Consider the following 13,505-nt stretch of genomic DNA (forward strand, 5'->3'; position numbering starts at 1 on the left):
ATGAGAGGATGGTGAATCCCTATGGAATGGTAGTGACTGAATGTTGTGGGGAAGAATCACTAAGACAGTCACGGGCAGATTAATTAAAGGTAGAGGTGGGGCGGGGACATGGGAAGTAGCCTGATTCCAGGATTAATAGTATCACTGGTAATTCTCTGTCCACCTGAGGCCCTGCCCTGTTTTTCAGGAGGTGACAAACATTCTGGGCCCAGATGAACATGTGCAGAAGAGCCAACAGGTGCATTTGGTTCAGTTTGGCTCCACTGGAGTATTTGGTTTCATTATTTCCAGCACAGACATGCTGGATACATTCCTCACAGGTGAGACGCGAAAACTTGGTAAAGACATAGAGTCAGCAAATAGCCTTAAGTTTCCTATGAGCTACATGGGGCAAAGGGAATTTGTTTTCAAATGTACCACATTACACTAGGGAGTCCTCATTTTACAGGAAATCTTGAATGTGACCCTGTATTCAGAAGGACATTAATTGGCTGCACTTTCAAACCCCTCAGGCACCTGGGAATTAAGTAGTTGATAGTTATGAGATCACTCCAGCCTTCCAAGAATCTAGTGGAAGATTCTGTATCTTCACAGATCAATGCCCTGGCAAGAAAGGGCCTGATGCTCCTCTCCCACCACTAGACTATTGATTTCAGTTGGGTCACTCCTGGTTGACACTGGTCTCAGTGAAAGCAGAGTTGGGCCCCCAGAGCAGAAAGATGGGTGGGAAGTGGCTTTATGTTGTCGTGGGGTAGGTGTTGTCTGATGCTGCCTCTTTGGCATGTGTTCTTCTGGCAACGCTCCTACTCCTGTCCTCTTTTTCTCCATTGCCTGCCCAGGAGATTTTTGGTTGGATCTGCCATTGCAGAGAGTTCAGCGTGGCAAGCAGACTGTCTCCTCCAAGGATACCCATCCCTTACCCTGCATCCCCAACCCTATTGTGTGTTTGAATGTGGGAGATGCCATCCTTTTCCAGCTTACCATCCATCCCCACAGTGAGTCTTGTTATGTGTCAAGTATCAGAGGGGTAGCCGTGTTAGTCTGAATCTGTAAAAGCAGCAGAGAATCCTGTGGCACCTTATAGACTAACAGACGTTTTGGAGCATGAGCTTTCGTGGGTGAATACCAACTTCGTCAGATGAATGTAGTGGAAATTTCCAGGGGCAGGTATATATATGTTATGTGGATTCATGTGCTGTCTGCTAATCAGTCTAATCATCCTATGTGCCTAGACCCATCATGTATATGACTGTCTATCAAACTATGGGCTGGTACTGCATGCCTGCATCTCTTCTACATGTCCCCTGCCTTTCTACCTTTAGACACGCCTGACTGCAGAGGACTCCTGGGTTCTATTCTAGGATCTGCCACTGGCTCACTGAGTGGCCATGCATATGTCACTTAACTGTTGTCTTAATTTTCCTATCAGTACAATGGGGATAAAAGTACCTACCCCCTGATTGTGAGGCTTCACTAGTGTATGTGTGTGTGTGTGTGTGTGTGTGTGTATGTAAAGCATTGTAAGACCCTTAGTGCTGGGATGTGCAAAGTGTTATCATTAGATGGTGTAACACCGCTTCGGTCCCACGCATTGCTCAGTGCAATGCAGCCTGATTGCATCCATCCTAACCAACTGGCTCAGAATTGCTAACTCTGTGCTGCTCGTTCCCAGATCGCACTTCCAGCCACTACCCCGTCTATGAGAAACAACATCTGTACAACAGCAATCCTGTCTGGGATTTTGGTCCTTTCCGAAGACTGGACCACCTTATTCGGGAGACTCACCTCAACATCTCCAGGTCACTCCTAATGCTAATGGGGAAGGGAGCTCAAGACTGAGTGATGTTGTTATGATGAGATATGTTGTACGTTTCCCTTCTTCCTGGAGGAGGGTGGTTCCTTCGGTGAAAGACTAGGTCTATGGCAAAAAGCAGCATGTGAAAATCCTGGACTGAGGGTCTGATGCACTGAAGTCCATGGAAAGAGCTTTGGATCAGGCCCTGAATGAACATGGACATTGAGTCCTCCCAAGAATGGTTCTTCCAGATGAGGCATTTAGATTTCTGGCTGGAGAAGCTAATGGCTGTAGATCCTAACCCTAAAGGCAGTTGGATCTGTCTGTATCTTCTCCTTCTCTCCTTCAGGTTTGCCCATGTTTTCCTAGATCCTGGGAGATACGTTTTCAGGGATAACACCGTCCGGGAGCGTATCTTGATTGTGGCTGTAAATGAGGAGAACATGGTCTGTGACCCTGTCAGTGCTTCCTTCCAGCCCTCCTCTCCATACCAGCTGGCCAGACACGGGGTTCTGAAACATCGGGCACTAAATTTAGCTCCTGACTGGGCAACTATCTCAGGTACAGCAGTCAAGGCAAATTCATACCTTAAACCAAAGGAGCTTGTTGGTGACCTTCCTTGTAGTGTGGGAATGAACTCCCATTTGATACATACCCTTTTAATAGGGTTCTCTTTCCTCTAACCAGAAAGACGCACTTTTATAGGCATCATGCACTAATGGGCCAAACCTATCCCTGGTGTAAACCCCTTGACATTAGTGAGCATGCTCCAAGGTTTAATTTGGCTGTCCCAATCTATTCATGTCCCTCCTGCAGGTAGAAGCGGCTCCAGGCACCAGCACAGCAAGCACGTGCCTGGGGCGGCAAGTCGTGGGGGGTGGCTTGCTGGTTGCCATGACGGCAGCAGTCAGGCTGCCTTCAGCGGCATGTCTGCAGGAGTTCCGCCGATCCCACGGCTTCGGCAGCAATTCGGCGGTGGGTACACCGAAGGCATGGGACTGGCGGACCTCCCGCAGGCATGCTGCCAGAAGCCACCTGACTGTCATGCTTTGGGTGGCAAAGTACATAGAGCCACCCCTGCCTGCAGGGTCAGCTGCTGTAATTCATGGGGAACATCTCTCAGTACTCTCACCCTGCAGAGAGACAGCCGCATTGTTAGATTAATATTGTTTGTGTGTGTGAATGATGAGCTGCACTCTGCAAGCTTCCAGAAGGCCTGAACTGTAGCTGGACCAGCCACAACAGGGGTTTTTGGGTCCCACTGGGGCAGAAGTTCATTGATAGTGAGGAGGTGCTCATAGAACTATGGCCATTAAGGGGCTGTGCTAGGGATGGAAAGGCACCATGTACTTCATAGCCCTTCAGTGCTAAGCCCCTACCCATGCAGGGGAACTTGTTTGTATTTTAGGTAATGGGTCCCCAAAACTTTCCTCTTGCGCCAAAGGCAGAGTCTTCCTTCTCATTCACTCCCCAGTCCATCCCCAGATGCATCAGAGGGTGCTTAAGCCCATCAGTTACAAATGCTTAAACCAGTCTGCCTCTCTGGAAATAGCATCAAGCCCCTGGCCTTTTCCTGTTCTCATCAGTACCCTTCCCTCCTGGAGTCAACCTTCCCAATGCTTCCTGTTGTCCCTAGCTAGCAATAGGCCTGAGGCAGGAGTTAAAGGGGCTGCCTTCCCCCCCAGTTCTCATGGAATGAATGCAGGTAATCAATGGCTACCTTCTCCTCAGCACCAGACTGCCAGTTGTTAGTGTTTCCTGATAAACTGGAAGGAAATAAATTCATTGTAAAAACATTTGGGAAGGTCTGATCCCAGGAGCATGGCTCTGGAGGGGGATTTCAGATGCCTGGCTCTGTTATCCCTCAATTAGCCAAGAGAGAGAGAGCAGAAATATGCATGAAAATGCAGCCTGCAAGCGAGAGCACCAGCTTCCATCACCGGCTTCAGCTGTCAGTGCTGAACTCCCCTTCCATCCACACGCATGCCAGGCCTACAGGGACAATTCCACAGCCCTCCCTACCTGAGTGTGATTAGTGAAGGTGGGGTGGCTAAATGTTCCTCTGGGATAGGTTGGGGCTAAGGAGAAGGAGAGTGCTTAGCCAAGGTGATGGAGGTTGCTAGATGTCCCTGTTACTGGGTATGGAGAAGGCAGTGCCCTTCTGAAGCACGTCAGTGGTGATTGCATCAGAAATGGTGAGTGCCCCTCCTGCTTTGGATGCTGGAGGCATCAGCACTAATGGAGGAAGTCAATGAGATGCTGTTGATTCCATTTGCAGGCGGCCTTTAGGGTTTCTCTTGTTGGATGTGCAAGGCCAGTCCATCACTAGGTGATATCCTTTCCATGATTCCCCTAATGATACACTAGATAAAAGGGTAGCCCAGGCCCCAACCATTCTGCATCATGGTGCCATCCCAGATACCATGGCGGCACTCAGTCACTGATGTTGACACATAGCTCCCTCACCCGGCCATCTCGCCTGGTCTTTCTAGCAGTGCTCTTTGTCCTGGGCTTCTTGATGGTTGTGCTGATGACCCTGGCTATCATGCTGAAGCCCCCCCTTTCCAGCCCAAGTCCCATGAACAACTGGAAGCCACGGTGGAGGAGCCTGGGTGAGCCACACATCCCACCTGAGTACATCTTCATTAAAGACAGGTGAGTCTGTCTGCATGCTGGGACTCCGCTACCTCTGGGGCTTACAAATAGAGGCCTGCAGGATAGAGTGGAAGAGCAATAAAGGAAACGGGCTTCTTACTGCACAGTCCAGGTGGGGTGCTGATCCCTGTTTGCCTTTGGCACTGCACTCCTATCCAACATCACAGTGTGATGGGTCCTCAACTGCACAGAGATGAAGCTTCTCTGCTTCCCCACAGAGTAATGGTTTCCCCTATTGCACTCCAGAACCCTGCCATTCGCATCTCCACCAGCATCCTCTGCACGGTGCCATCACTTCACTCTTTTTGCATGAATCACTTTGCCTGGTTCTCTGCTCCTTACCCCTCTTACTCCAGAATCAACAAGGAAAATATTAATCTAGTGTCTGAACTGGACTGGTAACACTGCAGCTGCTGCTGCTGCTGGGAGCCTGCACTGGCCTGTGAGTGGGTGTGTGGAGCATGCGTGTACTGCTCTGCTCATGGATATGCATCATACTCTCTTTTTCTCTCTCCAGCCTTCAGTTCTATGAAGCCCTTGGTCCCCGGGGTTCTGGAAGAGGAGCTGATGGTAGAGAGAAAGGAGTTATCCATGGTCCAGGTAAAGCACTTTGTCAAAGGCTAGACTCTTTCTTTTTGACTTGCTTAGACTCATTCCCACCAACTCTGTTCTGTCTGTTCTCATTTGTGTACCACACCCATACCATAGTATCCCAGTGCCTGCACACTTGGAAACTCATGCCGATGCCCATACATTTGTGGTGACACACTCACTCAGGCTGCCATGTTGCTCAGAGACACAAACATCTGATAGGCTCCTCCTTCCATTCAAACACTTTCTCTCTCCCCAGTGTGGGACAGGAGCCTGCCAGCTGTGTAATGGGTTTAAGAGTCCCCCCTACACACACACCTTCTATTGAGGAGCGTAACCATCCTCAGGATATCTGGGGTGAGGGAGAGATGCACAACATTAAAGAGCAAAGCCAACCTCCTGGAAAATGAGAGCCCTGTATTCTGCTGTTGGCTCTTATGTTCTCTAAGTGCCCAGCAACCTACAGTCTGTCTTTCCCTCCTTCAGTGACAATATCTCAGAGGTGATGGGCTCAAGGTGTGATTCATGCTAATGCAATAAATTCAGGACCCAGCAGGTGGCACCATCTAGTGTCTCTGGGAACTGCTGTGCTGTAAAAAGCTAAAACTATAAGGCCATGGCTACACTGGCGCTTTACAGCGCTGCAACTTTCGTGCTCAGGGGTGTGAAAAAAACACCCCCATGAGCTCTGCAAGATACAGCACTGTAAAGCCTCAGTGTAAACAGTGCCGCAGCACTGGAAGCGTGGCTCCCAGTGCTGCAAGCTACACCCGTAGAGGATGTGGAGTACGTGCAGCACTGGGAGAGCTCTCTCCCAGTGCTGGCGCTGCGACCACACTCGTACTTCGAAGCGCTGCTATGGCAGCGCTTTGAAGTTGCAAGTGTAGCCATACCCTAAGAGCCGAACAGGACACAGTGGGCTGGGGCTGGGGGGCCTGGAATTTCCAAGGAGAAGATTCCATGCTCTGTTCAGCAAAGTTCCGTGAAGTTCTGAAAAGACAGCACCTGGTGTGTGTGCTCTGTGGCTGTCTTTTTACTGGTCCCTGCTCTAAGAGAGACAGGATGGCTTTTTCATTTCCACTGCCAGACAGGTCCTTGGATCCAGGTATTTGTTCTTTTGCATCTCCTAGAAAAACAATAATAAATATTTTGTTATTGTGATTCCAGTTAGGCACTGCACCAACAGTCAGAACATACTAATATGCAAAAGCTGCTGTGGTGTAAACCACACAACCCCAATGGTAATATCAGAGAATGAATGACACTTAGCACTTAACTGGCACTTTTCAGACACAGATCTCAAAGCGCATTACAAAGGCTGGTCTCTTTCTCCTTATGGGAGAGATCAGCAGAATAAGACACATGCAGGAGATGTGACTTAAGGACACGCAAGAAGTATAGGGCCAAGTTATGAAAAGACTGTAGCTGGCCCTTTATGCATTCCTTCTGCTCTCCCGCTGAGATTGGGTTTCTGTTCTCCAAACAAGTAAAGGCCAGTGGGGCTGAATCCAATGAGCTTTGTAAAATAACTGTGCAATTCATAGGAACACCACAGCTCTCCTTTCACATATAAAAGTATCTGACTACATCACCCGTATCCACAGATCCATTGGGTCTCCCTTTTCATTTCAGAAGACAGATCCATGGATGGTTCTTAGTTATTAGAACCCTCAAAGCACTTTATCCAGCCACCCTCACGGTGGGCTTTATCTTGCTCTGATCCATTCCCTCAAGGTATCTAGCATTGGTTCTGACACTCACAGTCTTGCCATTGTTAGGTAAAGGCCTTCTGTTCTGCAGCCACTTACAGCTCCAGCCATGTGCAACAGCCTCCCTGTATCTCCTGCCTCATCGACTTGACTCTCCTTTCCTCCTTCACACCACACTTCTCTCTCCCCCATTACCATTTATTGCACTCTGTGAAGCATGCTGGGATGTAGATTGATATTAAAGGCCCAGAATGAAATGGTGTATCATGAGATCATAGCCATTTGGAGATTCAGCTGGTGACTCTCAAGGAGAGAAATATCTTCAGGCCTTCCAGTCAGCAATGGGAAATGAGAGGTACTTTGTGTTTCAGGCAAGCAGCCCGCACTGAGGGACCTGGAAGATTTCAGCGTCCGCACCCTATATGATAAACTGGAGGACCAAAACCTTCACCTGGCTTCTCAGATGGCAAAACACAGGGTGGATGTGTTGGCCTTTTACAGGGCGATCAGCCAGAGGATCCAGGGTCTGATGGTCAGTATGGAGAGGAGCTTAAGGAAGGGGATCTTGGAACCTTGGACCTTGTAGCATAGATAGTTTACTGGGTAGGAATTGACTCAGTATAGCTGCTGTGCCTGAGGATTCCCAATAGCAGCAATGGCCAGAGAGACATGCAGCTGGGCAAGAAATTCCATCCTTCTACTCTCACCTCATTGTGGTTAGCAATGCCTTCATTACCTCTATATAGGCTAGACTACAGCAGCACGCTCTACTTGGAGCTACCCTTGAAAGCTAGCAGGTGCAGCATACAGTTGTCCACTCTCTGAGCAAGACAAACCAGCAGGAACATATCATTCCGCACTGGCTACCAGTCCACTTCTGGGTGAAGATCAGGGAGATAGTCACTACAGAGCCTGGAAGTGCCCAGAGCCCACCTCTCTCAGCCCAACAGCTTCCCCTAGTGCCCAGTCCCTTGCATGTAGCTGGAGTGCTTCTACACCTTGTCCCTGGGGTGACACGCATGACAGCCAGCCAAAAGGCATTTCCCAGCTTTCACTTCTGGAATTTGCTCCCAGTGGAAATACCTCTGAGCCTGGTCGTGGCTATATAGTAGTGCAGTATTGGATGAAACTCTTTGCTCCAGCTTTTTGCTACCTGTGGGCTCTGGAACCTTGGTACTTAGCCTATTAGCTAGATTTTCAGTGTGTGTTAGGCCTGGTCTGCCCTAGAAAGTTGTACCAGCTCATGCACAGCCTCATGATTATCCACCCTTACTTTTGTCCCTGAACAACAAAACCCTCTTCTTTTTTGGGTATTTTTACTCCCTTTGGGGAGAGACATGAGCCTCCTGCCAGTACAGTTTTGTTATCACAATGGCAGTATGGATGCACACATAACTATACTGGTATAAGTGGTCCTCTGGCTGCAATCCCATAATGCAACATTCCTTTTAGGAGTGACCTGTCAAGTAGCACTTTGGAACTCAGCTGCCCTGGGTCACAGGTACCAGAAGTGCATCTCATTTTAAATGCCCAGTGTGGTTTCCATAGCCACAAATGTTTCTGGTACCTGCTACATTTTTGCTGAAAGCATGGCTCCTTGCTTTGAGTCTCATTCTACTGCCTGGTCCAGGAGAGAGGTGCTGGATTTATTTGCATTGTACAGACAGAAGCATGGACGAGCAGCTCTAGTTTTGCCAAGGGGTGCAGTGCATTTGCTCCCTGGGGGCTCTACAGAGCAGTTAGGCAGAGCCATGGGGCACCTGGAATCCTTTCAGGAGCTTCCCAGTGTTTAGGAGATTCACACCCACTGCTGCACCTGTCATTTGGCATACAGAATACTCTTAGACTCTTACTCTAAGCCACACAAAGTTCACCTGATACTATAGTGTCCTTACAAATGCACGTGATCTAGAGTCAAATTCTGCCCTTGGATGCCAGCATGGGACCTGCATGTGAAGGTGGCATTTAGCCCATGGTGTCTGTGTGCTTAGTTGGAGAGGCTGGGAAAGGGAGGAGTGAATACAAGAGCTGTAAAGCATGATGATGCTGTTCTCTGTAACTAGGACATGGTGCAAACTCTGGACTCTGAAGGGCTGAAAGACCTCTCCAGGCAAAGCATCTCAGTGCATAGAACCCAGGGGAGCACCCAGGCGGTCATGGGCATTGGGCGAAATGACAAATTGACCAGCAGAGACTTTCAAGCAATAGACCACACAGGTGAGAGAACCAGAATGGAGGGAAGAGAGCTGTAGGGATTAGATGGCAGGTGCTCCATGGGCCATCCACAGTATGGTTAGAAAAGGCATGGTTCATGTAAATGGAGAAAAGAGGCAACTCAATATCTCAGTTTTCCATGTCACTGCAAGTCACAATTCCCATAGGAATTGATGGCAGCTTCTTAAGTAAGTTCCTTTGAGGAAGAGGCCTATCAAACAGGGTGAAATCTGTAGACATTGCTGTAAACCTTAAGAAATTCAATAAGGCATTATCAATTTTTTCCATTGGCTTTATTGGACCCAACCTATAGGGTTCCATAGCAGACCTATAATTCTCTATTAAATTCTATGGAATGGCATAAGATAAGTCATAATTCTCCATTCAATTCCACAGAGTTCTAATTTTGAGAGCCCTGTAGATATTAACCCTATTAAATTCTAATTTGTAGGACTCTTCCACAAGGGCTGGAGATGAAATATGCTGGTTGCATAGTGTTACAGACAGGTATTAAGTACATAAGAACGGCCTCACTGGGTCAGAGCAAAGGTCCATCTGGCCCAGTGTCCTGTCTTCTGATGGTGACCAGTGCCAGACACTTCAGGAATGAACAGAACAGGGCAATTAGCGAGTGATCCATCCCTCTGACTATCTTGGTTAAAAGCCATTGATGGACCTATCCTCCATGAACCTATTACCGTCAGCAGTGGTCTGAATTCATAAAGCTTGAGTCAAGCCTGGAACTGGGCTGCCTCCTGAGCTCCCTTTCAAATAAGATGTAAAATTGAGGCTCTACTAAGGTTGTTAGTCCCAACCTCAGTACTCCAGTCACATCGCAGCTCCATTAACTCCACAGAGCTTCTGTACATTCTCCCAGTAGTGTAAGTACAGCATTCTTAGCTTCCTGTCCTAAAATACCATACACTTATAAACCAAGACCACATTGGCTGCATGTCAGTGGTGGATAAATGAGACTTGCATATAGGTTTTAAAGCACTTGGGAATGAGCGGGGCTTTATAAATGTGTGGAACAATCTTTGATTATTGCTATTGCTGAATTCATTAGGTGCTGAGTGGCAGGAGGCAACAGAGTTAATGAAAGCTCTGAAAATTCTTCTTGGTAAAGTCCATTATGAGAAGACAATTGTGAAGCAAGAGCCATCGCAGCACGTACAGGGACAGGATGAGACGGCAGAATCCAGTCTGGCCAGTCAAAGGAAAGCAGGAGCGGAGGGAGGGCAGGTGAAGAACAGCTGACCCAAAATGGACCTCTGTATTATTCACAATGGTTTGTGTCTCTGTCCATGTCTATACGCTTGGGCCTTGTTTGTCATACAGGATCCTGTCGGGCTCCAGCACTATGGATGCTCCAATATGAAAGGCCCTTTTGTCACCTGTGAAGAACAAAGTAAGAGCCATGGTTCAGCTGTGGACACGGTAACAATTCAGGGGGTGCTGTGGAGGCTGCTTAGATAGATACTTGGTTAAAATAATCACCAGAGTGTATGGGTAGCGACACTTTTTCTTTTTTAAATTTTCTTTGGACATTTTATAATTAATATTTACAGAGAGGTCTTTTTAAAATGGTGGTAAAGTGAAAGAGCATTGCCCAGTAAGCTCTCATTGCACACCAGTCCAAGAAAGGCCCTACAGCACATGGACCCTCGCCCCCAGTGCATAGAACGATACTGTGATAGGGAGAAATCCGCAGGAGCCCTAGCAATTTTGTGGCCATCCACTCAGCAACCACCTCCTGTGAAAGATGTTGGGTGCCACTCCATTGATCAGTCACTAGGTGGAGGCTGTCTGGAGAACCAAACACCATCTAGATATGAAGGAACATCAGATCCATGATTCTCTTACCATCTAGGGCTCAGGAGAAGCATTCTCTCTAGGCACTACAGTTCTTGCTTGTGGCAATGTGTTACACAGTAACTACCCACCTGTCCAGCCATCTTCATGAAGCCACCTCCTTTCTCCAGGCCTGGAGGTGTTCCTCTAGCTGACATGCCATGTCTGTGTTTCCCAGGTCTAGGTCCTCAGCCTGGGAGGGCCATGCTGGCCTGTCTGACTGAGCTTGAAGTGGAGAGTCTGATGGCAACTTCCCCCCTTGCCAGGACCCTGCGTGAGATCAGGCAGGCTTTGGAGAAGCAGCAGCAGTGTCCTATTGCTTCTGTTGCAGGTAATGAAGCAAAATTCCTCTTGCGTGTCCTGAAGCCTGTGCCCCTTGAGATGCAGAATGCAAACATACACAATTGGTGTTGGGAGGAAGAATAATTAATTACGAAGTGCACTCTACATTTGTGCCCAGATGAGTGACTCTTACATAGTCTTATACATAAAATATCTCTGCAGTTCATTAACTAGTTTAACATAAGTCATAGCTGGTGGATTGACCTCCCTGGAGAATGAAGTCCTCTGTTGATCCACGGATACAGCATAAGTATTAAAAGGGCAAGCTTCCCTGGCAGTGTGCCTCAATCCTGGCTGGGAAAGATTAGAGGAAAAGTCAGTCTCTGGGGCCCATTCACCTCTTGGCCTCTGTGCTGAAAATGGCAGTAAGAGTGACCGTGCTTAGGGGAGATTGAGGATATCTCTCCTCTGGGGATTGGACATGTCTGAGGCAAGCTGCTAAACCTGAAGCTACAGGGAACTTTCAATCATGGCTAGGTGAGTGGGAATGGGAAGTACCTTGTGACAGTTTGTATATGGAGCCCACAAAAGCGTGGCTTGGCAGCAGACACTGGACTCATTTGCCCCAGCCTTCTTTAAAGAACCCATCAGTTTATAATGGCATAACCCTCTGTGCAGGGTGCCATTACACCTACACTCTGTGCATCCCTAGGAAGTATCTTTCTGGAAGCCTGTGATAATGGGAAGGAAATAGCTTGCAGAATTTTAGCTTATTGTGGAGAATTTCACAGAGGAAGGAGGAGAGCTGTGGATAGTAGGGAGATGGTGCTAGATCACAGGTGGAGGACATCCCCAGGGAGCAAGAAATGATATTGGTTGACAGAGGGAAGAAGACCGCTCCAGGGAGCAGGGAATGATGCTAGATTGCTTAGCTGAATTGCTTGTCTTATCTTTTCCAGAGGCATATTTGAGTGACAGTTCTCTGAGGTCCACTAGGAATTCACTGGTCACCACAGATCTGGCCAGCTTGTCCCCTCGCCAGTTTGTGGTTTACCGCTTTGGCTGCACTGTGATTCGCCTGCTAAGCAGGGCCTGCTCCCACCCGGCTGTGGTACTCATGTTGGCTCAGACAGTCCCAGACCAAAGCCCAGAAGGGGTCCAAGAGGCTCTCCAAAGCCCTGGAGATTCCTACTATGATGCCACCAACAGGTTCCTGTATATATGTTCAGCACGCCTGGAGAATGCTGGGGAATTTATATCCATCCTGCTGAATGCTATGGCATGGATCAAAGCAGGTATGAGTGGCAGCAATTGATGGGAGCAGGGTGTCTGCTATTTATATTCTATCTGTGACTCAGCAGGTGAGGAACAGGTTCTTTTATAGGGATGTCTTCATAGCCCCAATAATTTCTTTGTTGCTTGGTAAGAGTTTGCTGTCTGGGCAAAGATTGGTTTTCTTTTCTCCTGGACACAGCTCTATCTAGAGTCCTGCAGGGCTGCTCTACGTGACACCACTCACATTATTTCCTTTCCCCAGATGCTTCAAGCCCTTTCTGGCCCTGATACTGAGGCTCAAACTTCAAAGACCCTGGGTCTACTGCCTCCAGCAGTAGGATCACAGCCCAATACAAGGGAGGCTTTCATTGAATGTTTGAATTCTTTGAGAGCCAGTTCTCCAGCTGTTAAAATTATTATTATAATTTGTCTTAACATGGTGCCCAGTCATGGACCAGAATCCCATTGTGCAAGGTGCTGCACAAATTCAACATGATTGTCCCTGCCCCCAAAACCCTACAATCTAAATAAATCTTGAAGTCAATGGAGCTATGCTGATTTTCACCAGCTGAGGATTTAGCCTTGATTTCACTCTTATTTTCTATCCCTTTGCAAGCTTCAGAGTTGATAAGTGTACTGGTCTGTTCTTTAAAGGTGTTTGCACAACTTTTTCCATTGCTCCAACTGCTAATTATCATTACATCACTGCAGAAAGCAGCTAGTGGTGTTTGTGCTTCACAGTGAATCATTGGCAAGAGAAAGAGAGCATGCATGTACCCTGTAATTACCATGCAAATCACACATCAAGGAAATGTCAGACCATCACATGCAGAGCTTTGGAATTCAGTGACGCTTCAGAACCACTTTCTGTAACTTCAGCTAATGAGTATTAGCAGCCTCTATGTTGCTGTTGAGCTACTGATCTGAAATCAATGGAGATGAATCCCAAAGCTCCTGGGTCATCTCCTGTCATAAGTAGATAGGTAAGGGTTAATTTTCTTTTACCTGTAAAGAGTGAACAAAGGGGGAACCAAACACCTGACCAAAGGACCAATCAGAGACCTGGATTTTTTTTTAAGAGTCTGGGAGGGAACTGGAAACTCGGGGTCTTTTTGTTTTCCTCGGCTGTGAGT

At 47.8% G+C, this 13,505-nt stretch overlaps 2 protein-coding genes across 2 annotated transcripts in view; both read left to right on the forward strand.

The window, feature by feature from the left end:
- Positions 1-780: 780 nt before the first annotated feature.
- Positions 781-10,360, forward strand: LOC116837720 (uncharacterized). The gene is made up of 8 exons (XM_075073542.1): positions 781-995; positions 1,673-1,799; positions 2,145-2,356; positions 4,288-4,450; positions 4,968-5,050; positions 7,122-7,282; positions 8,814-8,967; positions 10,031-10,360. The coding sequence occupies exons 1-8, from the start codon at positions 782-784 to the stop codon at positions 10,219-10,221; spliced, it is 1,305 nt and encodes a 434-aa protein (XP_074929643.1). The 5' UTR covers position 781; the 3' UTR covers positions 10,222-10,360.
- A 639-nt stretch (positions 10,361-10,999) lies between these two features.
- The window catches only part of LOC142047909 (uncharacterized), a 13,389-nt gene continuing 10,883 nt past the window's right edge, over positions 11,000-13,505 (forward strand). The window contains exons 1-2 of the mRNA XM_075073555.1: positions 11,000-11,146; positions 12,057-12,392. Coding sequence (XP_074929656.1) covers positions 11,020-11,146; positions 12,057-12,392 — 463 coding nt within the window. The 5' untranslated portion in view covers positions 11,000-11,019. The remainder of the gene's footprint in view (positions 11,147-12,056; positions 12,393-13,505) is intronic.

The sequence above is a fragment of the Chelonoidis abingdonii genome, chromosome 18 (assembly GCF_003597395.2).
Source record: "Chelonoidis abingdonii isolate Lonesome George chromosome 18, CheloAbing_2.0, whole genome shotgun sequence".
Taxonomy (NCBI): Eukaryota; Metazoa; Chordata; order Testudines; family Testudinidae; genus Chelonoidis; species Chelonoidis abingdonii.